The sequence below is a fragment of the Onychostoma macrolepis genome, chromosome 04 (genome assembly GCF_012432095.1).
Source record: "Onychostoma macrolepis isolate SWU-2019 chromosome 04, ASM1243209v1, whole genome shotgun sequence".
NCBI classification, from domain to species: Eukaryota; Metazoa; Chordata; class Actinopteri; order Cypriniformes; family Cyprinidae; genus Onychostoma; species Onychostoma macrolepis.
In genome coordinates this window covers 17400630-17428018 of record NC_081158.1, presented here as the reverse complement: position 1 = coordinate 17428018, position 27389 = coordinate 17400630, and the positions used below count along the sequence as shown (strand labels likewise).

General features: G+C 37.7%; 1 protein-coding gene across 1 annotated transcript; it reads right to left on the bottom strand.

The window, feature by feature from the left end:
• LOC131539556 (mucin-2-like) lies at positions 1–26123 on the bottom strand. Its single transcript, XM_058774190.1, has 43 exons — positions 26042–26123; positions 25670–25699; positions 24922–25147; positions 24520–24649; positions 24327–24390; positions 24134–24216; positions 23465–23657; positions 23243–23362; positions 22682–22802; positions 22112–22247; positions 21940–22017; positions 21693–21762; positions 21466–21597; positions 21225–21368; positions 20454–20548; positions 20226–20358; positions 19761–20004; positions 19613–19653; positions 19048–19136; positions 18789–18943; positions 18177–18315; positions 17931–18029; positions 17612–17806; positions 16550–16792; positions 16154–16310; positions 15906–16016; positions 15642–15783; positions 13540–15488; positions 13199–13348; positions 12778–12987; positions 12361–12599; positions 11954–12140; positions 11601–11820; positions 11240–11418; positions 10820–10889; positions 10489–10598; positions 9706–9737; positions 9449–9599; positions 9282–9319; positions 9019–9126; positions 8858–8897; positions 2957–3065; positions 1–671 (listed from the first exon to the last, which is right to left on the bottom strand). The coding sequence occupies exons 1-43, from the start codon at positions 26088–26090 to the stop codon at positions 509–511; spliced, it is 7374 nt and encodes a 2457-aa protein (XP_058630173.1). The 5' UTR covers positions 26091–26123; the 3' UTR covers positions 1–508.
• Between the last annotated feature and the right edge of the window lie 1266 nt (positions 26124–27389).

Below are 27389 nucleotides of genomic sequence, written 5' to 3'. Positions count from 1 at the left end.
TCAAACTTATTTTTTATTGAATTAATGGTTATTATGAATTATGACTCCATGAAGTGGATTACAAAAGCCTTTGAGGCCTTGACACCTGATATCAGGTTACAATCACAAGTTTGATTTGTTTGTGAAATCACATTAAAAGTACAGACACACACAAGCATGGCATTATTCATATGTGACAGGCAGAAAACATAAAACAGATCAAATTAAAGTGATAATTGAAATATATTGCACGTAATTGCAGTAAGTTTTTGACAAAACAAAATAAAATAGTGGTTATCATTTAAACAAATATAAAGCATTGATTTTGGCACAGACAGATTGGCAGTTAATGAAGCTGATTCACTTAAAACATGCTGAAAAGTACAAACGGCAGTAATGTGTTTGTTTGGCTTGAAACTAAATCATCACACACATCAGCTTCTAATTATTAATTGTGCATATACAACCACCAAAATTAATCAGATGTAACATTAACTAAAATTTTCATACATTTCTGTGTCAGGTAAACTTAAACTTCAACCCTGCATTCACAGCCTGTGACATGTCTGTATGTGAAGTGGGTTGGGGAGTTTTTACTGCAAGTCAGCATGATTTCTCTCATCTCATAATTTCTCTCTTTACAGCACTGGTGACTCTGTTCAAGCTGAAGTGTGCCGTTAGTATGAACCCACCTGCAAGAAATAAAAATATAGAACTCAGGGGCCACATATGATACCAATGATATATTGTCTGTGTCCACCAAAGCTAAATACATAATTGAGTAGCATAAAGCTAAAGGTCTGTAAAATCAGAGATAAAGCACTAAACAGTATTACACAATAAACAATATTTTGTACTGTTATATACAGTATATATATATATATATATATATATATATATATATACATACAGTACCACTGCTCCCTATACACAAAGTATGCAGTTTGCGTAGGGCACCAACTCCCAGGGGGGCACCATCCCAGTTGCGCAAAAAAAAAAAAAGAAAAAAAAAAAGTGAAGCGCCATTCCCACATTCGCACCAGTGACCGCTCGCACCTCATGTTTGCGGCTGAATGCAAATGATCATAATTGATGGACAACTTGTCTATGCCCGTGAAAAGACAACAGCAATCCGGGGCCGAGAAAAGAAAAAAATAAAATAAAAATAAGATGAAAACGAAGCCCATGCATCACTTTCAGGTAGGCTACATTCGTAAGCCTGAGAAACTTTTTTGGCTGTTGACGTAATAGCTAATTTCACCACCACCAAAGCATCTAACATTCTCTCTGAGTTGCCATGTTCCCTTACGAAAATTAGTCATGGTTTTAACACGAATAAAACCAAAAATCCTGGTTCTTGTAGCCATGGTAACCGCAAATTAACCATGGATTTGTTACTTCAAATAATAATTTACAAAGAAGTATTAAGACAATATTTTTTGTGGTTATAAAAACAGACTTAAGCCAAAAACAGCCTTTAAAATGACTTAAATGCCTTATATAAAACAATGAGGCAATAATGATTGGTTAATTAATGATTATGTTTTCAATGAATAACACTGTTAAAATACATAATGTAATACAAAATAAATGTATGTACATTACATGTTATTATATATGCCTGCAAAGGGAGCTAAAGGCCTGGTAATTGCTGCTGTTACAGGACAATCAAATCCTTGTTTAATAGGCTGTTGACCAAACATTTAATTCAAATATCCACCTTTTGGTATAGGCGATACATGGACATCACATCCCCTGCAAAAATTAACCATGGCTTTATCGTAGTAAAACTGCTTAATTTTCTTTTGCGTAGATTTCTGAATGCTAGAGACTATAAAATAAATCAGACAACTGCATTAATAAAATCATAGCCATAGGTAACTGTCTAGAGCTACAATTGTCATTTGTAAATAATACAATTGAATTAAAATGTATTTATTTACTTTTATATCTTATTAAAGTTCTATTTTGACCCCTATAGTAGGTTTATTTTTTTATTTTTTTTTATTTTTTTTTATTTTTTTTAACTTCCATAATATTTGAGAGAGGGGGCACAACAATACAATCCTGCTTAGGGCATCTATTTGGTCAGCAGTGGCCCTGTATATATATATATATATATATATATATATACATATGTATGTGTGTGTGTGTGTGTGTGTGTGTGTGTGTTTGATGGGGGTATATAACAGGGCTAACATTTCCAAGACACCTGCTTGAAATGACTGAAATCTGCTATGGTTATTTTGCTATGGTTATTATTTTAAATAAATATGTACTGTATTTAAAAGCATGCATCACAAATATGTGCACTACTATATGGCCCCAAAATTTTGAGGCTTTTATATTAGCTAATTACTTGCAGCTGAGCATGGGGCTAAATGCCTCCTTTAAGGAAAATTCATGTAAAAATTTTACATGGACATATGAACATTATATGCAAAATACATATTAGACCCCATTGGACCTTATTATTTTTATTAGTAGTAGAGTTTTTTTTTTTTTTTTCTTCTTTTCACTTAACCTTAATATCTAACTTAATTTGTTAATATTGTCTTTGTCAGCAGCTCTCTATATTTTGCCTTTTGTCATTTCCATAATTTATGCACATGGTTTTGCATGAGTTATCTAAGATGAAAATAATTGGCCAATATGAAAATACAATAATTTGTCATGACCAAATATTTCTAAAATGGGATGAGACTCAATATTCAAATATTTACAATCTTAAAAAAAAACCTGTGCTGAAAAAAATGACAAACATTCTGACAATACCCTCTACTGGCCAAAGGCTATTTGTCAGGGAACTAATTAATGAATGCAGATGTGTGCTTATTGCTTTTAGCGGTTTACTATCTTTGTAATACTGCAACAGGCCTTCACGTGAACATCCGGCTAACAAAGTGTCTCTAAAATAATAAAGACTAAAATATTCTAGCTTATTTTAGAATAAACAGGCTGATGATGTTAGACTTGCCTGTTGTGTGTCTCACACTGGCCCTCACAACTGGGCAGCTCGACTTCCTGTGAGCAGTCAGCAATCGTGAGGTTCATCCTCATCAATCTGGCAGTGCATGTAACATTACCTATGATACACAGAACAAAATAAGCAACATACTTAAATGAGTAAAATTAATACAGATTTGTACAACCTTAAATTTTTTTTTAGATGGCCTTAACTAATGTACGTACAACTAAAAATAAGTACAATGTACTTATTGTGTTCATATTGTATTGCAAAACAATTTTGCTGCTATTGAGATGGGATACGGGGTAAGGTTAGGGACAGCTTTGGTGGTATGGGTAGGTTTAAGGGTTAGTTAAGTTGTAAGGGATGGGTGAAAGGTGTATTTATAAATGTAGATGTAATTACATGCAGGTATTTTTTTGAAATATAAGTACAATGCAAACACATGTATGTACACAATAAGTTAATTGTATCAAATGATTCATTTAAATGTAAGCACATAATAGTTAAGGTCACCTAATATAAAATAGGACCGCTTGTGGAATAATAACACTTGTTGGATTTGTGCTAGTCAGAAAATGTCTGAGCATTGAAACATACGCAACTATACAGACAAATCACTGGTTTTGGGTCACAGACAAGACTGTCTGTTAACAGGTTTTGGATATCAGACAAAACGCTGATGACTGGATTTTGAATACAAGACAAAACTGATATGTTCTGGCAGGATCCAACATCCGGGTCTGGATCTAAAATTTCTGATGTGGAGACTGTATCTAACACCATAACTGATGAAGGTTCAAAAGTATGTGGTCAGTAAGTTAGAAAATAACAGGAGATAACACAAACGTTCTTTGTGTAATTTTGCTTGCGAGTAGAGCTCTCTTGATCAGCTCTCGAGGGAGATGGCTGATCTCACTATGATGAGCTGTGTCAAACTATATTGTGGCTGGTAGGCAATACATATGCAGCAGCAGGCCAGACAGGTGGGGCAATGCACACCATAGCGGTGTTGCAAGCTGATCTTCCAAAGGACCTTGGCCAAGACAAGTCAAGGTACTGTCTCCAGAAGTAGACCTAGAGCTCTGCTGAAAAACAGATCTCCATGCCACCAAGCACATGGTCCGTGCTATCGGTTGCTCCATTGCTGTAATGGTTGCCACAGAGTGGCATATGTGGTTGACACTCTTAGAGTGTCAGACTGTGTCTCTACGTCTCGTGTTTCCCTCCTCTCGTTTCCTTATTTGGAGCTCCTGTTCTTGTCCTAGTTTTTGTCATCATTAGTTAATTAGTCCCCAGCCCTGTGTTATTAATTATCTCGTTTCCCCAAGTGTTCTTAAGCCCTGTGTGTCCTCGCCTCAGTGTTCGGTCTTGTGTATGTCAATGTGGTTGTCCGTGAATATCTTTCCCGAGTTCATCATTAAAGATTGTGTACGTCTCCTCGTTTCCAAGCTCCAACAACACATGACAGAAGACCGAACCAACACCGAATTGATGGAACCTGCCGCTCAATTCCTTGCCCTTGCCCGTCAGGATCTCCCCTTCTACGAGTTCGCGGGGGAGTTCTGTAAATTGGCCGCGGGGGTCACGTTGGACGACGCGGCTATCCTCCACCTGTTCCGGCTCAGGGTCACAAAGGCGCCTCCCTATCTCCGCGCTTCCAGAGCGCCCCCAAGAGCCCACGCCGCCAGAGCGCCCCCCAGAGCCCTTCCAGAGAATACAAGTCCTAAATTTTGCCTAAAAATTTTTTTTGGGGGGGCTATATCCCCGCGAATCCTGCTCTGCCATGGCCGTCCGAGTCCCCTTATCCGCCATGGCCGTCCAAGCTCCCAGATCCACCATGGCCTCCTGAGTCCCCTGATCCGCCATGGCCGTCCAAGCTCCCAGAACCGCCATGGCCTCCCGAGTCTGCAGAACCGCCATGGCCTCCCGAGTCCCCAGATCTGCCATGGCCTCCTTAGTCCCCTGATCCGCCATGGCCGTCCAAGCTCCCAGAACCTCCATGGCCTCCTGAGTCCACAGATCCGCCATGGCCTCCTGAGTCCCCTGATCCGCCATGGCCGTCCAAGCTCCCAGAACCTCCATGGCCTCCTGAGTCCACAGATCCGCCATGGCCTCCTGAGTCCCCTGATCCGCCATGGCCATCCAAGCTCCCAGATCCGCCATGGCCTCCCGAGTCCGCAGACCCGCCATGGCCTCCCGAGTTCCCGGAGCCGCCCTGGAGGCCGTATGTCCCCGTACTCTGCCCCTTGAGGCCTCCAGAGCGCCCACCCCCCCTCCTCGTTGGATGTTGTACGGCGCGGGATGCACCTTTTGGGAGGGGGGAGTAGTGTCAGACTGTGTCTCTACGTCTCGTGTTTCCCCTCTTCTCGTTTCCTTATTTGGAGTTCCTGTTCTTGTCCTAGTTTTTGTCATCATTAGTTAATTAGTCCCCAGCCCTGTGTTATTAATTATCTCGTTTCCCCAAGTGTTCTTAAGCCCTGTGTGTCCTCTCCTCAGTGTTCGGTCTTGTGTATGTCAATGTGGTTGTCCGTGAATATCTTTCCCGAGTTCATCATTAAAGATTGTGTTAGTTGAAGTATTCCTCGTCTCCACGTCTCCTCGTTTCCAAGCTCCAACAACACGTGACATAGAGATTGAAGTGAAGAAGAAATGATTTCTCCTTGATATCCTGATCTTGCCCTCTGGCCTTTTTGGTACTGCCATGAACACAGTTGTCTAGAAGTTCAGAGAGGCAAGGAATCAATCAGCAGCATTGAAGAATTAATTCCCCACCACAGTCCTGGGGCCTCATTTATAAAATGCTGCGCAGAAACCATCCTACATTTTGGATCTAACGATTATCACTCAAATATGTGCACAGAAAACGCATGTACGCATCTCTTTCAGATGAGAAATCTACGAATCACAAATGATCTTGAATGTGCAACTGAATGGTTTGCAACTGTCTTGTAAACGACTCCTAATTAATGCCATTAACATGTAAAAGATCACAAGTCATCATCCAAATCCTTTAATTTAGAACAGCGAGCTGCAAGAACAGCTTACATTCTAAAAAGACCTGCAGTACTACGACAAGAAAAAGTAATATGTCTGCTCAGACCCTGACGTGACGCTAGGCAGTTTTTACAAATATGAGCATTGGCGTGCCCACTCTCTAATGGCGCTTTTCCACTGCATGGTACGGTACGGTTAAGTACGGCTCACTTTTGGGGGGTTTTCCACTGGGAACAGTATCTGGTACCTGGTACTTTTTTTAGTACCACCTCAGCCGAGGTTCCAAGCGATCCGTACCGTTACCAAAACGTGACGTGTAAACTCTGCTGATCACTGATTGGCCGGAGAAAATCGTCACTGCCTGCGTCATTGAACTTGCGGCACGAGACACAACAGACCCGCTAGATTTAAATCAGCACAGCCAGCGATGGATTGAACACAACTGTTTTGAATGAGCACACCTTTCTTTTAACAACCAAAAAATGGCTGTTTCATTGTCTGTTGAGGAAGTACAGACGTTCCTCTCGTTCATAGCCGAGGAGCGGATCCAGCGAGAGCTTGATGAAGCGACACGGAATTTAAATGTTTTTCAGGAGACACAGCAGTAGAGGCGGTGCAACTATAACGACATGTGAGTAATCCCACCCACTCTAAAGCAGTACTAAACTGCAGTGGAAATGCAAACCGAGCCGAACTGAGCCGTGCCGTTCTGAACCGTGCCGAGCCGAGTCGTACCACGCAGTGGAAAAGCGCCATAAGATCCAATCTGAGCGTATGCAAGCTTTATAAATGAGGCCCCTGGTCCTTCAGTCCTTCGCTTAGGCCTAGATAATGGACTGATGTTATAAGGAGAGCGTTATTCCGCAGTGAGGTAAGGCGATCTGCTAGCTTATCTGGTCTAGAGCAATGCAATGCTTCTCTGATGTAAGGACTACTGAGGGACAACCTTTCCACAGAAGGTGTTTTCATGGTGAGATGATGCTACCTCTTTGCTTTTATCAGTTGTCCTCCCCTCAGCACAGCTAGGGGTGTTAAACAGTAAGTGCAAAGAATAGGTGATTGATGATATAAAATTGCAACACAACAAAATTTTCCTCTTCTAATCAGCCATCCCCTCCAGCATATTAAGCTGAGAGGTTCTGGTGTGAACATAGTTATTATGCTGTCATGCTTCCTGAAGGTTTGCAAAGAATAGGTAGCTTGATGGAATGTAGTGGGTCTGTTGCTATAGATTCCCACTTTATCATCTGTGGCTCCCTCCAATGCAGAAGACGATAGTGAAGTATAAGCATGCTTCTTTGACGAACGCGCTGTGACAATAGAAACCACTGCTGAGAGGCTGATGCACAGAAATAGAAGCTTGGATAGGAGAGCTGATAGGTTGAAGGTAGATTGCCTCATGGCATTCCTCTTTAAATCTAATCTGTTGCCGACTTCTCCATAGCTAGATGCTGCTCCTTTAAGGATGGCATGTGGCCAAGTATGGTATCCTATACTCAAAATTTGTGCTTTGCATTTCACCCATCCAAGTGCACACACACAGCAGTGAACACACACACACACATCGTGAACAGTGGGCAGCCATTTTTACTGTGGCATCCGGGGAGCAAGTCCAACTCTCTAACCATTAGGCCACGACTGCCCCCCAGTCATGTTTCTTTTTTATGGACCTCTCTTTGGAATAAGCCTCTTTACTCTCTTATGGAGCTTGGTGAATGAGATTTGAAGGACAGAACGTGAATGCATCCCAAGGGAATGTCTTAGGGTTATGCCACCATACTTCAGGCATGTCTGCACTTGCGTATTCCTTCAGACGAATCAAATCGTGTTCATGTAATGTCAACCCCATGACATAACTTCCCGTTCCCATCTCAGGGAATTGGGTTATTTTGTTTTTTTGTTTTTCTTTTAGCCTCGTTCAGACTGTCAGCCCAAATCTGATTTTGTGCATATCCGGATGGAATCTGATTTGAATAACTAACTGTCCACACAGCATATCGCAACTCGCAATCCGATTTGTGTGTCCATAAGCCCTCTTTCTTTTTTATTGAATGTGCATTGGTTTCTATGGTAATGCCGTTGTGTTGTTATGCCTACGCTAAAAACAACAGTAACAGCAATACAGTTTGCAACAAAAATGTTGTCTGACTATCGCGGTTGCACTTTATTATTATATTTCGTCTTGTGAGGCAGCGGCAGAAACGCAGGAAGCTTGAATGTGCGGCTTTATTCCGTGTTGCCGTCTCCGCTACTTTGCTTTTTTTTTTTTTTTTGGTCTCTGCTGCTTTCAAAACACAAAGAGGTACTTATACTAGCAGTATATTGTTTTTTTTTTCGCTTGACTTGCACAACGACACAAGCTTGTTTCTGCAAAGATGTTCAGCATGTTTTCTGCAAAAATGTCTGACGTGTTTACGTTTTGCGTGGCATGAGGACATGAAAAAGCTATGCTAAATCTGATCTGATCGGTCAGACTGAAACGGATTTCCAGAAATGCGATTTAAATAGGATTCCAAACCACATACGAATGTAGCTCGAAATGGATTTGCACAAATTGGATTTCATGTAGTTCGTTGCCATTCAGACTATCTAAATATGATCGGATTTTGCACAAATATCATATTTGGGCTGACAGTCTGAACGAGGCTTTAGAAGTTTCAGTTTATGAAAAAAGTATCTTGTTTTCCAGTACAACTGATTTCTGAAGGAAATGATTTCATACTGTATTTTCATGAATGGGAAAAAGCCCTTCACTGTGGTCACTGGAAAAGTGGACAGCTGCCTTGGCTTGATACTAACATTGGTCTTGCAGTTAACATATGGAGTTCACATCAGGGAAGAACTAGACCCCACTGTGCTATGGTACAGTTCCATTACAAGACCAACTAGAGTGAAACATTTGTGTAAACCTACATGAATAGCAGCAATGATGTTCATCCCACACTCGTAAATCCTGGATACACAGAAACATAATACATTAACTTTATAGGAGACAGAACCAGAAAAAAAAAGATGTATATGAGCAACAAACTTGATTCAGTTTGTGATACTGATGTGAGTTTGGTCATTCCCACCTCAGCACATGTTTGCACCGGACACACGGTTTTCACAACCTCAGTTCCTGTCTGACTACAGCTGTAAGACTCACACGGACGTGAAGGGTCTGTCCAGCGATCACCCACCTGAATCCAGCAGAGCGAGAACACATATACATGCATTGTTCAATGTATTTTATGCTAACTTTGGTTACAGCAAGGTCTTTTAAAGGGGCCTCTAAAACTATACAAAAACAAACAGAAATCCCATTGTGAGTAAACATGTGAACTATTTCCTTTACCTCGTAAGTCTTTCCATTGTACTCGCAACTCTTCTCAACTGTAAATAAGCACAAAAAAAAACATACTCTAAATCTGCAGCAACCTCAAGAAAAAAGAATATGTATTTTTTTCCAAGCACAAGTGACACGCTACACTATGCTATTCTGTGGAAAGATTGCAACATTACCGCATATCTGATTGTCACAGCAGTCAGAGACCAGCATGGAGTAGGTGCTGCAGACTGGAGTGGGTTCTCGAGGTTTGGGTATGCACTCTTCAGTTCTAGTCTGGTTATTACATGTGCATATGTGACAGTTTGATTCCCATACTGCTCCCACCTTGTAGAAAGATGAAAGATTTCTGTTATGCAGTATTCACAATAAACATCTATTTACAGATATTTTTAACAGAGGTTTGTGGTTTTACTGTTAAATGAACTCTTACCGGCATGGGCTCACCCAATGGCCCTTTACATGCTGAAAAATAAATATGAAATGCATATCTAAATTACTCAGTTTAGAGAAATTTGCATTACTTATTAAGGAAAACTAGCAAAGTATCTTTGCAAACAAAATACACTGCCCGTCCAAAAAAAAGTCACACACTCTAATATTTCATTGGACCGCCTTTAGCTTTGATTACGGCACACATTCGCCGTGGCATCATTTCGATAAGCTTCTGCAATGTCACAACATTTATTCCCGTCCAGAGTTGTATTAATTTTTCGCCAAGATCTTGTATTGATGATGGGAAGGTCGGACCGCTGCGCAAAGTCTTCTCCAGCACATCCCAAAGATTCTCAATGGGGTTAAAGTCAGACTCTGGACTCTGTGGTGGCCAATCCATGTGTGAAAATTATGTCTCATGCTCCCTGAACCACTCTTTCACAATTTGAGCCCGATGAATCCTGGCATTGTCATCTTGGATTATGCCCGTGCCATCAGGAAAGAAAAAATTAATTGATGGAATAACCTGGTCATTCAGTATATTTAGGTAGTCAGCTGAATAACATAATCATCCATGCAGTAATTATCCAATGGGAGGATCTTACCTATTTGCTTAGTTAAATCCAGGTGGTGACTTTTTTTTTTGGATGGGCAGTGCATATTACATTTTAAAATATTACTGTAACAAAACTTGTCATCACAATGCTTTCAGGATTGGCCTATAAATAATAATAATAATAAAAAAATTGTTTTGTAATATTTGGTTGAGTTCTTAACTCACTTGGGCATTCAGACACACAGATTTGCTTGTGTTCTTCTGCAAGCATCTGGCCATCTGGACAAAAGCAGCCTGATCTCAGACCAACCACAGAGGTTGCAGGCACGCGGACACTGAGGAGACAATAGAGTGATGGGTGTGAGGTCATACATGGAACAGCAAACATACAATCCTAATCGTAACCATTATTAAAAATAAATAAATCAAATAAAAAGTGGGGGAAAAAATCTAGGCATTTTTCACTGAAACACAATCTTCTAATTACGAGGTGAATATGAAGTAGGTCTTGAACTCTAGAAATGTTTGAGTCATTTAAAGTAAAAATCTTTCTCACCCGCCTCGACAGACATCATTTGGAGACTTTCGACACTCGTTGTACATCATTCCTTCCGGACATGTGATCTCTAAAACACAGTAGAATATTATTAGAAGACAGCAACGCTTTCAAAGTCTACTACTAAAGCATTTTGTTATTGGAGATAACACAAAATCAAATGGACATGGAAAACACAAGTTTCGGCCAATAAAATTACAGTAACTTATACTACAAAATCAAGCTATGAATTCCACAAATTCAGTTTCATGAACCTAAAAGGATTCGTAAAGACTTGCAGGTCTTTAAACTGGTATATACGTAAATTAGTTAGGTTTTAAGATGATGTTAATATGTTGTAGACATTATTGTGCAAATGTACAGAAATATAAGGGTGCTACTACTATTTTCAGAAACTGTGCTTTCATACTGTTTTCTTACCACAGAAGCCATTGGTAAGGTATCTCCAGTCCACACAAATACCAATCCTTTTGCACTCTGATGCTGCGTACTCCAGAGAGGAACAGGCACCAACACTACTATTGTATGAACAGTAGTCAAACCGGCAATTCTTCTCTACGGATGTAAGATTGATCCTTTCACCACACTCCGCAAATACTCTAAGTAAAAGATGTTAGCACCTATTGTTATAGTCACAATGCAACAAAGCCAAGCAAAACTATGAAGTTGTTTCTCATTTTATATGAAAAAAAAAAAAAAAACACACAGGATTTTTATTTCTAAAACACAACTGTTATTCTTATTGACCTCAGTGGTTTGAAAAAACCCAACAGTGACTTACTCATGGTGAAGTAGGTCACATATTGTAGGATGGCAGGATGGCGGAGGTGGAGGTGGAGGAGAAGGTGGCAGGGGAGGGACACAAGGAACATTGGTGAGCACAGATTTGCAGTAGGGTTTCAGAGAGTCTTCTACAACCCAGTCATATGCAGTCTTATCACAGCAGTTGTCATCTTCAACTACACCGTTTCTTCGTATACACGACTGCCCACCACAGACACCTGCAAAATCAAGAGTGTAAGGTTATCACAATCTATTTATGGTCTGTGATATCATATGTACCATGAACCACATGTTGTCAACCACATGTGCCAGTAACTTTCCATCAGAAGTTAATTGACTTTAATGACATACCGCACTGTCCTTGGGTGTTGTTTTGGAAGTACTCCATTGCCAGGTTGATTAACAGATTGTTGAAAGGTGTAAGAGAAACATAGGAACGGATAGGCTTGATGTAGATGTAGACCTGGTTATCACTGTTTTCAAACTTGAAGACCTGATCTTCATATGGTGGTTTTATAATCTCCTGGTTCAATGTACACTGGAAAAAGATAGAGACAATCTGCTTATCATCAAATCTCAAGGGAAATATCATCCCCATGTTAATCAGACAGACTGGTCCTGTCTTTTGTCTAATAAAGAGAAATATGGGTCCACACTTTATCCCCATACAAATGAATGGCTCTAGGAGACTAATACACTAGTACATTACTAGAATAGCACATTTTATTATTATTCTTTTTTTATCATTATAAACATACCTCTACCGTGAACTCCTCTGTTACCATAAGTGTGGCAATATCATTCCAGTACTTTAATGTGATTCCCCTAGAACACGAATTATCAATTTCCGGCACACAGTAGTAGTTGTCTACAGTAATGCTTAATCTGTGCTGCAGTACTCGCTCCTCCACTAGAGTGTAGGTGCAGTTATCCATGAAGTCAAAAGTGATCCCCTGGAAGGAGATGTAGTGTGGGTCTCCATAAACTTGACACTGGCCTAAAAAAGAAATCAGGAAAAATAGACTGAAGTTGAAGTAAAATGATACAAACTTTTGTAAAAGAGTGATGGCATCCTCATCACTCTTCTTATTTTCCATTGGCTGGAAAAATAGATAGCCACACCACTAACTAGTCCAACTGATTTCAATGTGTATATAACCAGTCATTTTACTTACAGTCACACTTCCAGCTCTCACAGCAAGTCTCTTCATCTTTGACCAAAGACTCCTTGTCTCTAGGGCAATCAGTCCTGATTGCGGATGTTGGACAGGTAATGGATTTTACCTCAGTCACTCCAGCATTACAGGCTTTATCAGCACAATCCTCTCTCCAAGTTTCTCCACACAGCCAGCTTTGATTTCGCATCACATCTTTGCACTCGCACACTAGTTAAAAAAAAAGACAAACATAAGATCCCAATCAATCAAAATGTGTATCACACATAACTTAGTTTAAAACATTGAATATATTGTAATTAACATTTAATTTAAAGCTTGGAATTATTTCTATATGTCATTTAAGTTGTAGTAGGCCCTGGGGTTATGTCATCATGTAGTAGTGTATTTGTGAGCTGAATGAGTAGTAGGCTATTATTACCTGGAGTTGTGTGTTCAGTGGTAGGTATTGTAGTACTGAGTACAGATGTCAGAGAAGGGGTTGTTGTTGTAGGATTAGTTGTTGTATTCACTTCTTGAGGTGAGTTTGGACTTAGAATGGTGATAGTAGGGCCAGTTACTATTATTAATTCTAGTGGGAATGAGAGAGGAAAAAACAGTAAGTACAAATTACATTTGTATGGCAGTTTTTTTTGTTTTTTTTTAGCACATTCAGAGTATTTTTTATTTTTATTTTTTGGACATTAATGGTGTTATATTTGTAGAAAGCATTGTTTAAATGTTCATTCTAGCACAAGTTTATATTTATAGTGTCTTCCACACCTGTTGTAGACACTGTTGACACTGAAGTGCTATATTTTACAGAAGTTGTAGCTTCAGTAGTTGGCTGAGTTGCAGTTGTGTATTGTTTTGTTGGTATGGTTGTTTCTGTTGTACTTTCAGTTGTTGATGGACGTGTTGTGGTTTTGTGTTCTGTTGTGCTCTCAGTTGGTGGTGGTTGTGTTGTGGTTGTTTCTTCCACTGGAGTTGTGTATGTTTCTGTTGTACTTTCAGTTGTTGATGGACGTGTTGTGGTTTTGTGTTCTGTTGTGCTCTCCGTTGGTGGTGGTTGTGTTGTGGTTGTTTCTTCCACCGGAGTTGTATATGTTTCTGTTGTACTTTCAGTTGTTGATGGACGTGTTGTGGTTCTGTGTTTTGTTGTGCTCTCAGTTGGTGGTGGTTGTGTTGTGGTTGTTTCTTCCATTGGAGTTGTGTATGTTTCTGTTGTACTTTCAGTTGTTGATGGACGTGTTGTGGTTCTGTGTTTTGTTGTGCTCTCAGTTGGTGGTGGTTGTGTTGTGGTTGTTTCTTCCATTGGAGTTGTGTATGTTTCTGTTGTACTTTCAATTGTTGATGGACGTGTTGTGGTACTGTGTTCTGTTGTGCTCTCAGTTGGTGGTGGTTGTGTTGTGGTTGTTTCTTCCATTGGAGTTGTGTATGTTTCTGTTGTACTTTCAGTTGTTGATGGACGTGTTGTGGTTCTGTGTTTTGTTGTGCTCTCAGTTGGTGGTGGTTGTGTTGTGGTTGTTTCTTCCATTGGAGTTGTGTATGTTTCTGTTGTACTTTCAATTGTTGATGGACGTGTTGTGGTACTGTGTTCTGTTGTGCTCTCAGTTGGTGGTGGTTGTGTTGTGGTTGTTTCTTCCATTGGAGTTGTGTATGTTTCTGTTGTACTTTCAGTTGTTGATGGACGTATTGTGGTTCTGTGTTCTGTTGTGCTCTCAGTTGGTGGTGGTTGTGTTGTGGTTGTTTCTTCCACTGGAGTTGTGTATATTTCTGTTGTATTTTCAGTTGTTGATGGACGTGTTGTGGTTTTGTGTTCTGTTGTGCTCTCAGTTGGTGGTGGTTGTGTTGTGGTTGTTTCTTCCATTGGAGTGGTGTATGTTTCTGTTGTACTTTCAGTTGTTGATGGACGTGTTGTGGTTTTGTGTTCTGTTGTGCTCTCAGTTGGTGGTGGTTGTGTTGTGGTTGTTTCTTCCATTGGAGTGGTGTATGCTTCTGTTGTACTTTCAGTTGTTGATGGACGTGTTGTGGTTCTGTGTTCTGTTGTGCTCTCAGTTGGTGGTGGTTGTGTTGTGGTTGTTTCTTCCATTGGAGTTGTAAACATTTCTGTTGTACTTTTAGTTGTTGATGGACGTGTTGTGGTTTTATGTTCTGTTGTGCTCTCAGTTGGTGGTAGTTGTGTTGTGGTTGTTTCTTCCATTGGAGTGGTGTATGCTTCTGTTGTACTTTCAGTTGTTGATGGACGTGTTGTGGTTCTGTGTTCTGTTGTGCTCTCAGTTGGTGGTGGTTGTGTTGTGGTTGTTTCTTCCATTGGAGTTGTAAACATTTCTGTTGTACTTTTAGTTGTTGATGGACGTGTTGTGGTTTTATGTTCTGTTGTGCTCTCAGTTGGTGGTAGTTGTGTTTTGTATTCCTTTGTGCTCTGTGAGGATGGTGGTTCTGTTGTGGTTTTGTATTCTATTGTGCTCACAGCTGTTGGTAGTTGTGTTGTAGTTGTGTCTTTAATTGGAGTTGTAGAAGATTCTGTTGTCTTCTCAGTTGTTGGTTTCGTTGTGTATTCTGTTGTTGGTTTTACGTATTGTGTTGTGCTCTGAGTTGTTGGTCGTTGTGTTGTGGCTGTGTGGGTTATTATTGTTGTAGATGACTGAGCTGTCGATGTGTAATAAATTGTAGTCGTAGTTGTAGATGTAAATGTAGGAGTGCAGACAATTTGTCCATCAAGGCATTTACTAAGCAAAAATAATACAAATTTTAATTAATGGTATGTATATAGTTTATAAATGTTTTATCTTAAATATCCTTTCAGTACTGAAACAAGAGTCTACAAAATGGCTTTTAAATATCCTTTCAGCACTGAAACAAGAGTCTACAAAATGGCTTACCAGCATGTATAAGAAGTGCACATTTCATCAGGAGGTGACAACACTCTGTTCATGAAGGTACAAGTGCAGTTGTCCAAAGCGGTGCATTTTCCTAAGTTTTCGTCATAATATGGGGTCTCCTCAGGGCATCTTGGGTAGCAACCTGAAATGTCATACATTGCTTGGTGAGCGTTTAAATAGTTTCCGTTTCTAAATTCTAGCAGTACGGAATAATGTAGTACAACAGCGAGATAAAAAAACAGGAACAGAAAGAGGAAAAAATACCTTCAAGTTTTCCTGTAAAGTGGTTATTAGTGCCACAGGTCTTAACCTGGCCACAGGGATTGTAATGCCAGGTGCACTGTCCCACTTCATTGTAATAGTCACAATACACCGCTGTGGAGATGAACAAACACTGTAATCACTTGACTAACTAAGACTAACTAAGCTTTACCAGGAAATACTCATGCTGGGAAAATTCTTCATTGTTTCCGAAGTCCAATCCAATAATTACAATAGAATACAATACGTACGACACAAATCGGGGGTTCTCCAGTTGATGCAGACGTCCTTTGCACTGCACACCTCTGCGTAAGCTGAGACAGCAGTACAAAAGCCGAGAAACTTTCCCTCAAACTCACAAGAACAGGACTCCAAAACACAGGCTTGGTAATAAGGCTCTGGATCTACCTAGTAGTCAAAAGAATGCAACAGTTACTGCGTGGTTCAATAAAGGTTCCACCTTCCCTCATGACAAGAAATAAATTGCGAGTACACTGTGTACCTGAACCAACTTTCAAACTCAGAAACAGTTTGATGAACTTGAACAAAGTTTAGAAATGTCTGATGTAGAAATAATGCTTTGTTATTAACCAAGATTAAGCATCAGAAACAACATTATTTTATTAACTTTTGGCACTGCAAAGTACCTTCAAATGGCAATCTATAAAGGTGTCCGATCTCAGGATCATACATCGCCGCTGGGCCCAGGCTGCACAGTAGGAGTGTCGTTCACAAGGAAATGTTTCATGGGTTACATCTGAGCATGGTGGAGTTGCTGTCTTCCAACTATTCCCAAAGTCCAAAGCACTGAAAACTTCTGAGGAGCTGCTTGTCAGAAGGTCGTTTGTCACCTTTCCATCAAAGTTCCCACAAAGTCCCAACACTCGCCCCTAATGTTCCACAGTTGAAAGAGAACATTGCATGTCTTCACCACTCAGTAGCACATGTTTCAAGATCTATATTCCTTGTTGTTCCTGAACCAACATTCCTATCAAACTATCATAGTCCTGACATTACATATCCACTCCATGCCTAACCTTGCCCTAAAGAGGAGGTCAGATAGATATGTTCTTAAGAATGTTGTTCAAGTCCCAACCTTGGTGCTAAATTGAGAATAAAGATTGTTGAAAACAAGTTTGATCCAGGGCCAACAAGGATGTTAATTTATCAACTTTTACTTGTGATTTAACCATTGTTAGCCATTTTTATAACATCTGCCTTTCGTAGTGACCTCTCTCCAAAATTTCATCTTTCTATTCAAGAGAAATAATTTTATATCAAAACTGTGTACTAGGTCTATCACAACTCTTGCAGCATGTCCAAACCAGGCACAATGCAATGAAATTTCAGCAAGAAGTAATTTACAGCGTCCTTGAGCTTGGGAAAGGCGCTATATAAATTAAACAAATTATTATTATTATTATTATTATTATTATTATAACAGTTTTGCTCACAACGAGTTTAAAAACAAAAGGTTTGCTCCCACTTCAAGCAATTTGCTGAAGCAAAGCAATCCGCCATCATTCATTTTCAATAACAGTTCAGGCAACGTGAGCAACAGAGACCGTACTTGATGCAGATGGATACTATGGCAGAGCAGGAAATCATCTGGACAGCTTGCTGCTTTTTGCATGACATCTGATTAGTTCACAATGTAAATACTGAATATTAATCTTAGACAATAAAATAAATTAAATGTGAATTCTTACTCTCCACTGAGGCTCTAGTTGGATGGTGACCCTGGTATGTTTGTCCCAGATTACAGTGATCCCCAGTCCAGGAACTGAGATAATGATGTAGAGGCCCACAGTTTGGATTGAGTACAGGGGCTCTGCCAGCAATGCAGCCCCTGCCTGAAGTATCTTAGTTACCTTCATGTCACTCAACATCAGAGTCACTGCACCCTGTCAAACATTAAGCAAATATTTACAATTTCATAACAGAGTGCATTATAATTTTTACTTGATACAAAGTTAAAATATTGACAACATCCAACAACAATTTATATATAAACAGATGGTCATTTACCAAGAGCTCCACTGAGATGGCGCGGGAACATGTTAAAGACTCGTCACAACAAGGAACACTCTCAGTTTTAACTGCAAACTGCCCAGCTGAACCAGCGTCCTTATACAAGAAGTAATAGAAGTTAAATATGTTTGCCAATTGTTGAGTGCTACTTTTTAAAGAACTTGTGAATTTTACTAGTATGATGTACATTAACTAAGTCAGAATCTTTTGGAAAAGATAATTTGTCACATTGCAACCACTCACCTTCACTAGGGTGTACTGACAGTGGCCATCGAATCTGTACCATTTGGAGTCAAAGGTGCGATACTGTCCATTTCCAAACACCTCACATACTCCTGAACATGCCTCATCTATACAAGACCATTCACCACCTCTACATGTGCTGCAAAACACAAAATCATGTAATTCAGTCTGGTGATTTTTTACTTCATTGTAATTTTGCAGGGCAGGATATCTCAAAGCATACAATCTTAAAGCTCTCAAATGTCATTCATGCTTGTGATCGCTTAGAATCTTGAGGTGGTGGCTCAAGTGAGATTTGAGCACTACAGTGTAGAGGAAGATTTTTAATAAATATCAGCTCAGATTTAGAAGAGCTGAAATATATTGGACAAGCTGAATAGACTACTTTTAATATGATTTTTGTTGTTGTTAATGTAATTTTAAGAGCTTAATAACCTCAATATCCACTTACTTTTCCGGTAGGAAAAAGAGCATCTTGAGTATTCTACAAAATATCTCCTTTTTTATTTTCATAAAAGGAAAACCCTATGGCTTTGGAATGACATGAAGGTGGGTAAATTATTCTTTTAAAATATGTGAACCAAGGTGAGGGCTAGAAGACAGGGTTCTTACCATATTTTACAGTTGGTCTCTACACTCTGCCCAGTTTCATACACCTTCCCACTGAATTCGCAGGTGCAGTTTTCATGAACCACACAACCACCGTTGTGATCTTCAAAAAGGCCATCTGGACAATAACAGCCACTGATACAGCTGTTATCATCACTCTGTGAATATAGATCAGCAATTTCATTTAAACTCTTGCAGAAAATTAACACTATAACACTTGTCAAATTTGATAACAGATGTCAAATATTAGACAAACGCTTACTACAGGTTTGTTCAAGCTTTCACATGTCCTATGGGCTGTGTTCACTGGTATTTGGGCACAATCCAGGCAAATCTTTCCCACTGTGCAATCTAGAAAATAGGAATAGAACTTAATAGAAATCTTTTGCACGGAATCACAGATTTTCCCAGTTTTAATGGTTTGCAGGATTAGTTGGTGTTATATTACTTGAGAATTTATTGCGGAGATCACTAAAAAAGTGACTAACTACATGCCGCTCAACTACACAATGCCTGGTTATTTAAACATATTTTAATTAATTACGCATACAGTATTATCACATCATTAATTGCAGGCAAATAGCATTGTTTCAATCACAGTAAAATCACAATTACTTAAAATACAGAGATTTCTTGTCTATTGTTTCATTATAAATGAATTATTGAGACAAATATATATATAAATCTGTGTTCAGAACCGCCATAGAGGCTATTCAGTTTAAATACACATACTAAAAGGTGCTATATGCACTGGTTCAGTATTCTGTTGTTTAGTGTGTTTTTGTTGTTGTTGTTTTTCTAAAATGTAAGAAGATAATTTCACTCACTGCAAACTTTAGGACAATGAAGTTGTCCATTTTCACACAAGCTGTAATACAAAACAAAAATTTTATACACAGCAAAAGCAAAAAAAAAAAAATGATTTACTCAACATAATGTAAGCATTTCCTTGAAATGAGTTGTTTTCATCCTTACCATTGGCGTCCACCGATAACCACATGACCTGGAGGTGTGACACCTCCTAGGTGGTAGCAGCTGCACAGCGGGCGAGGGCTGCAGGTCTGTTGGTTGCTCAGGTGAGAGTCTGATGTGCATCCACACCCGTCCACAGGGTCGTCCACCACCTCACAGGTGGGATCAGGGCCCGAGAAGGAACGGCAGGTGTGGTTACACGCCAACATGGCATAATCAAACCTCAGGTTGCCCATGCACGAAGGAACTGAAATCCAGAATTATCATTTGTTGAGTGAGTCATACGTAGATTTAAAAAAAAAATTATGTTGTTACAGTGTAATTGCACAAATAATATATCAATATAGCAAATATATCACAAAAAACGTTGACGTATCATTTGGTTAATTGTGCTAAGGCTACAGAAATACAATTTAACATCCCTGAAATACACTGCATTTTCACATTTAATAAAAACTTGTTACTCACTGCAGTTTGTTTCTGATCTCCAGTCCCCAACAGTGATTCCCTGAGTTGCACAGGCTTTTGCGTAGTTGCCAAAAGAGACACATAAACATTCCTGTAATGCAGCTGAGCACTGACATGTTCTTTTTACACATGCCTGAGAAGAATCAGAAACAGATAAATAATAAGAAAACAAACATGAATTTCATCAGAAATCATTAAATGTGTTTATGAATAAGAATATATCCTTGCCTCGACAAAGGGTGAAACAGGTACATAATCGTGACATGCAGCAAACACTCCTTCTGGATCTTTCAGTTGGTCACAGTTCTCCTCAGCAAATATCTCTATGAATGGAAAGAATATAAGTGTTACATGTATGACCTATTTTAGTTTAGTTTTCTATGTCTCCATCTGCCTGCCTAGTTTGTTTCCATGGTTTTTGATTTAATTAGTTCCGCACCTGTTTTCTGTTCCTCTCTGATTGCGTTCAGTATATATAGTCTGTGTTTATCATTCCTACTTGGTCTGCTATCATTTTGGATTTATGTTTGGTTGTGCCCTTCCTAGTCTGTGAAATATTAAGAAGAACTCTTGATTGTACTCCTTCATCGTGCGCGTTACTTTACACACCAGACAACGTTACAATAAGTGGTTATCTTAGACAATAAATCCAAAGTTGTGTTATGAAATTTTAGATGGGCACAATCCAATAGGTTCCAACTCAATATGAGATAATGACATCTTTATTCACATGGCACAGCTGATTAGTTATTTTCGCATCAGCAGCCAATGAGCTTGGTGCTCAACTTTCAAATACTCGGCTAGTGTTTTTTGTAGCAGTTGCAGCGTGCTTCAGAAACCCTTCACCTTCCCCAGCTCCACCTGGCAGCAGCGTAGAAGATCTATTCCGCCAAGACCGAGCACATTAACACTGTCTTGTACATTACCATGCTAAACTCTCCGAGAGCTGTCATGACAGAACTTTAATATGGTTAAGCATTTGGTCTAAATGACACTTACCATTGTCAGTGTTGATACATCCAGTAATTGGGGTACATGTGCCCATTGACCAGGACAGGGCAAAAAGCTGAACTGAACTTTCTATGATCCCACTAAAAGTAGTGAAGTCATCGCTTGTGTCATTATTAAAAGTTCCGCAAAGACCTATAATAAAAATATGTATAATTTATGTATAATTACATTTTGCTAAAATGCTGTATGTGCTTTGAGGTTGGCTTGTATGAATATAGATTACTCAAACCTTTAGTGTTTTCGGTTGGTGGCAAATTCAAATATATTTGAATTTCTGGAGAGACTTGAACTTGCATTTTCAGGCCAAATGATGTCTGAACTTGAATGAACATTGAAGACTGCCAAAAGACTGTGGTAGACTCTAAAACAAAGGCCAAAAACATAGCAGTTTTATAAAGCTAATGTGAACGTTTCAAACTTATTCATCTTAATATGACAAATTCCAAAAGAGCCTACCAGTCTGTGATAGGTCACTGATTTCTATGTTGTTCAGTTGTATGCTGTTTGCAGAGAAGGTATATCTTTCCTGAAATTAAAAAAGCACTCAGTTTATAGGGGAAGTGCCATCCGGATGTGGTATCAAAATGAATTATCAAACGTTTAAAATCATACTATATTTTGAACAATAGATAATGCAAGTTACATAGAGTCTGCAAAATGCATAAAAAATGCCTGCAAATGTTGGTAAGGAAAATAGACAAACCTGGTTGATATTAAGATATGCCTTTTCTATGACAATACCTTGCCCAGAATATTGAATGTTCAATGTCCAGTTAAGTCCCTGGGTGCCATACCAAACATTAGACATTTTAATGTCAGAAAATAACCAAATATTTAATTACAAAGAAAAAAATGTTGTATTCCATTTCAGTTACCCTTGCAGCCACAAAGGTGCATTTTTCTAGCATAGAATACTGTTTGCCATCAAATGTAGTGATGAACTGGCCCTCAATAATACACTTGGCTGGACATGTGTTAGCAGAACATGCCCAGTTTCCTCTGATGCAGGTACTGTGGGGATAAAACAACAAAAATGTCTAAAGCAGTTTTCAAAAATTGTTTTTACAGATTATATTAAAATCTCACAATATTTACATACGTTTTTACTTACAAAGGTTGTATTTTGAAAAACCTTGTATGATTGTATGCTCTTGTATGATTACAACCAAAACAGTAACACTTCAATAAAAATAATTGGTCACACTTTATTTTAAGGTCCAATTATCGCCACCACTGACTTTTGCCTCAATTAACTTTTAATTTGCTACTTATTAACATTTAGGTATTGTAGTAGGTATTGGGTAGGGTTAGGAATGCAGAATATGGTCATGAGTTAATATGTGCTTTATAAGTACTAATAATCAGCCAATATGTTATTAATAGGCATGCTAATAACCAACTAGTTAGAATTAGAACTAGTGAGAATTGGTCCCTAAATATCTTACCAGGTCTGGCACTTTGTTCTGCGCTCCTGCATTGGTGCATACATTATCTTTGCATGCACACATGGACATTCCTCCACATTAATGGAATGGTAACCATCAACGCGATCATTCAGGACCTTTCCTGAGATTATGAGAGACAGAGAAAATGTTATAAATAGTATAGATATTAATGAAAAAAAAAAAAAATTCTGATTTGACGTATCATTGATGAAGTTAAATACTTAAGAAAAGAGGTTAATTAAATTAAATTAAATTAAATTAAATTAATTTAAATTAAATTAAATTAAATTAAATTTCCCACATTTTCCCTTTTTACTGCTAATCACAACATATAATCATTGCAGTTAACAGTGTTCACCGTCTGTTTGATTACATGCAATTTGTAACTAACTACATGGTTTTTTACTGTACATTTCTGCCATAGTCACCACTAATAACCTACTCCTAAATATAATGTAGAAACCTAAAATTTTGTATAAAGCTGCTTTGCAATGATTTGTATCGTGAAAAGCACTATACAAATAAACTTGAATTGAATTGAATTGCTAATCAAGAACCAACCTTCAGCAGGCAGACAGGTGCTAGTAAGTTCTGTGGTGTAATTCTGTGGGTTGCTGCAGGTTGGCGGGAAAGCAGGACCCATCTCTACATAGTGCAAGTCTCCAGGGCAATGAGGTTTGGCTGCAAACAAGATGAATTATTAGTAATACTGTAATGTGTATACACAAAAATGAATATGATAACATTTCTGATTAACTTAATCAAATAAACTGTGGATCTTACGGCAGTTGCTTTTTGATCTCCACACTGACCACACTGGACTGGAGCTCCCGCACATCAGCGAGAGCTCTTTAAAAAATGAGCAGTTTGATTCCTGATGCCATAATCCATTCATATTTTTATAGCACAGATTCAGGTAGGTTTGATATTTAGTAGCGAGACATTCGTAAGCATGGGACATAAGGTTTTTACAAACCTAAAGAAACAGATATGGTTAGTAGGTATTCAATGGATTTTAAAATATTTAATTTGAGCCTGGTATAGGTTTATTACTTAAAGTATTTAATATCTTGTAATCCATTGCATACATCACAAACATAACACAAATGCTATTTCTTTTAGAGATACCTTGATAATGCTTTATACGAGCATTCATAGAAAATGCTGCACAGTAAAAACTAAACATACTATGGTAAAATAAATAAATACATTTATGTATCCCTGTTAGATAGATAGTTCACCTTCAGTTGCTGGTCCCATTGACTTTAATTTTATTTATTTATTTATATATGTGTGTGTGTGTGTGTGTGTGTGTGTTTGTTTTATTTATTTGTATATATATATATATATATATATATATATATATATATATATATATGCGTGTGTGTGTGTGTGTGTGTTGTTTTTGTTTTTTTTTACAGTATATTTTTATTCCTCTGAGCAGACACTCACTGTGTTTGTCTGTATAACAGAGTCTTGTGTCAGACATTGACCATCAGAGAAGACACTAGTGGATATCAGCTGCTGCATAGTTTCTATGAAAAAAAAAACAAAGAAACAATGATAACACACCACCGGAAAGCATTACATGATTATATCATAAAACTCATCGGTTAAACAGCAAGTAACAACTGACCACACTAACCTAAGCTGTTCTTGTGCCCACAAAGTCCACTCATGCCCTCCACTAAATCCTGGTTAAGTTGCACCTGTAAGAGATGTGCTCAAAAATTAAAATTACATACAAAATACACATTTTTATTCTATTGGTTAGATCAATAATTTTACATGAAGAATTTTGTAGATCTTGAAGATCATTGTCTTTAATGGTAACTCACCCAAAGTGAACTAACACCATTAGCTACACTGTACCATGTGACAGACAATGGCAAAACTTTGCTTTGGAGCCTGGTATAGATTCCATAATGAAACACGTGCTGATAGGTGTGATCGTATGGAAGGGAAATTCTGTGAAAAGATTCATAAATATTTTATGTGGATATACTAACAAAGAACATTTTTTATCAATAAATACTTCTAAAAATGTATGTTTACAGTATTTGCATGCTCCAAAATGGTATCTTGAATGAAATGGTATAAATAAAAAATACTATTACAGTGCTATAATATTGTAATTACAACACTATAAGCTCTTTAGATAACATGAACAACCCATTTCAGAACTTTTATACATCTAACTTCTAAATATTGGTCACAAATGTGACTCATAAATCCCATACCTGCTGCCTTCCACTGTCACAGTGTTATTGTGAACGAGGGTTGTGACTTTATTCACAATGATCTCCACTCTGTCCATCAGGCCATTCGATCCACGCTGGACGATGATATGACAGTCCACTCCAGCATGATTGAAGCGTGTAAACGTTACAGGACATGTGGTCTTCAGATGAAACGCAGTTTTGTTAAAGGAATAAAAGATGCCGCTGCCATACGTCTTACATACATCTGAAATAAAATACCCAAATAAGTAAGATCAAAGTGGACAGCAGATCTTTCTTTCTTTCTTTCTTTCTTTCTTTAACATGCGACAAGTGATTTGTCTCAAAATAATTCCCCAGTTATATTGAGTTATATATAGTGCTGTCAACAATTAATAAGTTTTGTTTACATAATATGTATGTACTGTGTATTGTTATTATGTATATATAAAAACACACACATACTGTATATATTTAGAAAATATTTACATGTATATATTTATATTCATATAATTTATATTATATATAAATATATTATGTAAACATATTTTTCTTAAATATATACTTGCAAGTGTGTGTATTTATATATACATAATAAATATACACAGTACACAAACATAACATTATGTAAACAAAAACTTTTATTTCGGATGTGATTAATCATGATTAATCATTTGACAGCACTAATTAAACACATTTGACATGCTATTAACGTAATTGGACATGATCAGTTATGTATTAAAGTAGATGAAATGCAATACTTTCTTACTTTGAGCTGTAAACACAGAGTGAATGTGGCCTGTGAATAAAAGCAGAAAAAATCCAAACAAGATGAAATTCCAAGTAAATTTCCTCTTTTTTTTTCCAAAAAAAAAAGATTTGTACCTTTTATGTCAGCCATAAATAAATTGGCAATGATATAATTAAATAATTAAATAAAAATTAATAATTAAAACAATAATAATAAACACTTATTTAAAAAAATGGTTAACATATAATAATAAATAAATAATAGTCAATAAATTAATAAAGTAATAAACTTACATTAAAAATAGTTACATTTATATTTCAAATTAATTATTCATCATCATTAAATTCAATAATATAAATAATTTCTTAAAGTAATCTAAAATCAGCTAACCTGAGAATACAATAATTATTCCGAAAAGTGTTGCCTCGCGTAGAGCCATTCTGTCCAATGAACCATCTACTCAGTGGTGCACAACTGCATCAGGACAAAAGAAATTCTTCTCGCAGCCCTTTTATGATGAGATCTACTTCACTAATTTGAATAACATGAGGAAACAGCCGCTAGATTAAACATTGACTATAATTCACATGAACTAATAAGGGGGTATGGAACACAAAAGCTAACAAAGGGTTTTTTATGTGCTCACATTAGACAACCGTGGAGAAAATCCAAAGATTAATGTTGGAAATCCCTTTATTTGGCATTGCTTTGTTATTTACTTGTAATGGTGTGTAGGTCATATTCTGTTTGACATTGTACTTGGTTCTGCTCTGTGAACAGGTGGATTTGATTTCAGGAACAGGAATACTGTTAGCTCCCTGACGAGAATATGATCTCAAACTCAATCACGGAAAATGCAAATCTCATTTCAAACGTGTTTTCAAAGGACATAAGTAATTCTAATCCCAAAACTGCATATTCATTGATGTATGTTTCCTTACCAACATCATTAAAACTGCTGTAGAGCAATAGAGGGGGAAAAAACCTTTTCAAAAGGTACACTTTTGTACCTATTAGGTTCAAATATGTACACATTAAATACTAATATGTACCTTTAAGGTACCAAAATTGACCCTTTAGGTACAAACATGTACCTTTTGAAAAGGTACCGCCCCAGTGACAGCTTTTGTACCTTTATTTCTGAGAGTGTAGTATTGTGCAATTACAATTTTAAGTGGGAGATACACATCATTTATAACCTTTTAGCTGGAAAGTCTTCTATTCAGTTTTTTTTTTTTTTTTTACGATTCCCCAAATAGGTGAATTATTACATCCTTCTGCTCCAGGATAAAAGACAATTATGCATGTACATGCCAAGAAGCAGAAAAGATCCTTATAGCAACCTGACTATTAAATTGTGATAGATGGTTAATATTAGATAAATATTACCTAAACAGATAAAGCTGGTTAAGGACATCCTTTAGACGTGCATTCAAAACAGCATTCAGTATTATGTAGGAAGAAAAATAAAAACATAAATCTACATAAAATGTCAAAAGCTATACATATATTTATGGGTGTATTTCATTTTTACATTATTTTATTAAGTTATGTTTTTTCCAAGATTATTGATCTTTAAAAACTCATGTATAATTCAGCATTACTTGTGTTTCTTTGTAGTTATTTCAGAAATGTACTAACAATTTCTGTTAAAATTTTAACGTGTCCTTATTACAGTGTAATTATACATTTAAGTACTGAGTAATATTAATTACTTACATGTACTTACTATATGGTT

Excerpts from the sequence above, each read along its gene's own strand:
- LOC131539556 (XM_058774190.1), bottom strand. The coding sequence starts at position 26,090 with ATGGCTCTACGCGAGGCAACACTTTTCGGAATAATTATTGTATTCTCA. Across the intron at positions 9,127-9,281 it reads ACAATGGAAAGACTTACGAG|GTGGGTGATCGCTGGACAGA; the intron begins GTAAAGGAAATA and ends TGCTGGATTCAG. Across the intron at positions 672-2,956 it reads CAGTGTGAGACACACAACAG|GTGGGTTCATACTAACGGCA; the intron begins GCAAGTCTAACA and ends TATTTCTTGCAG.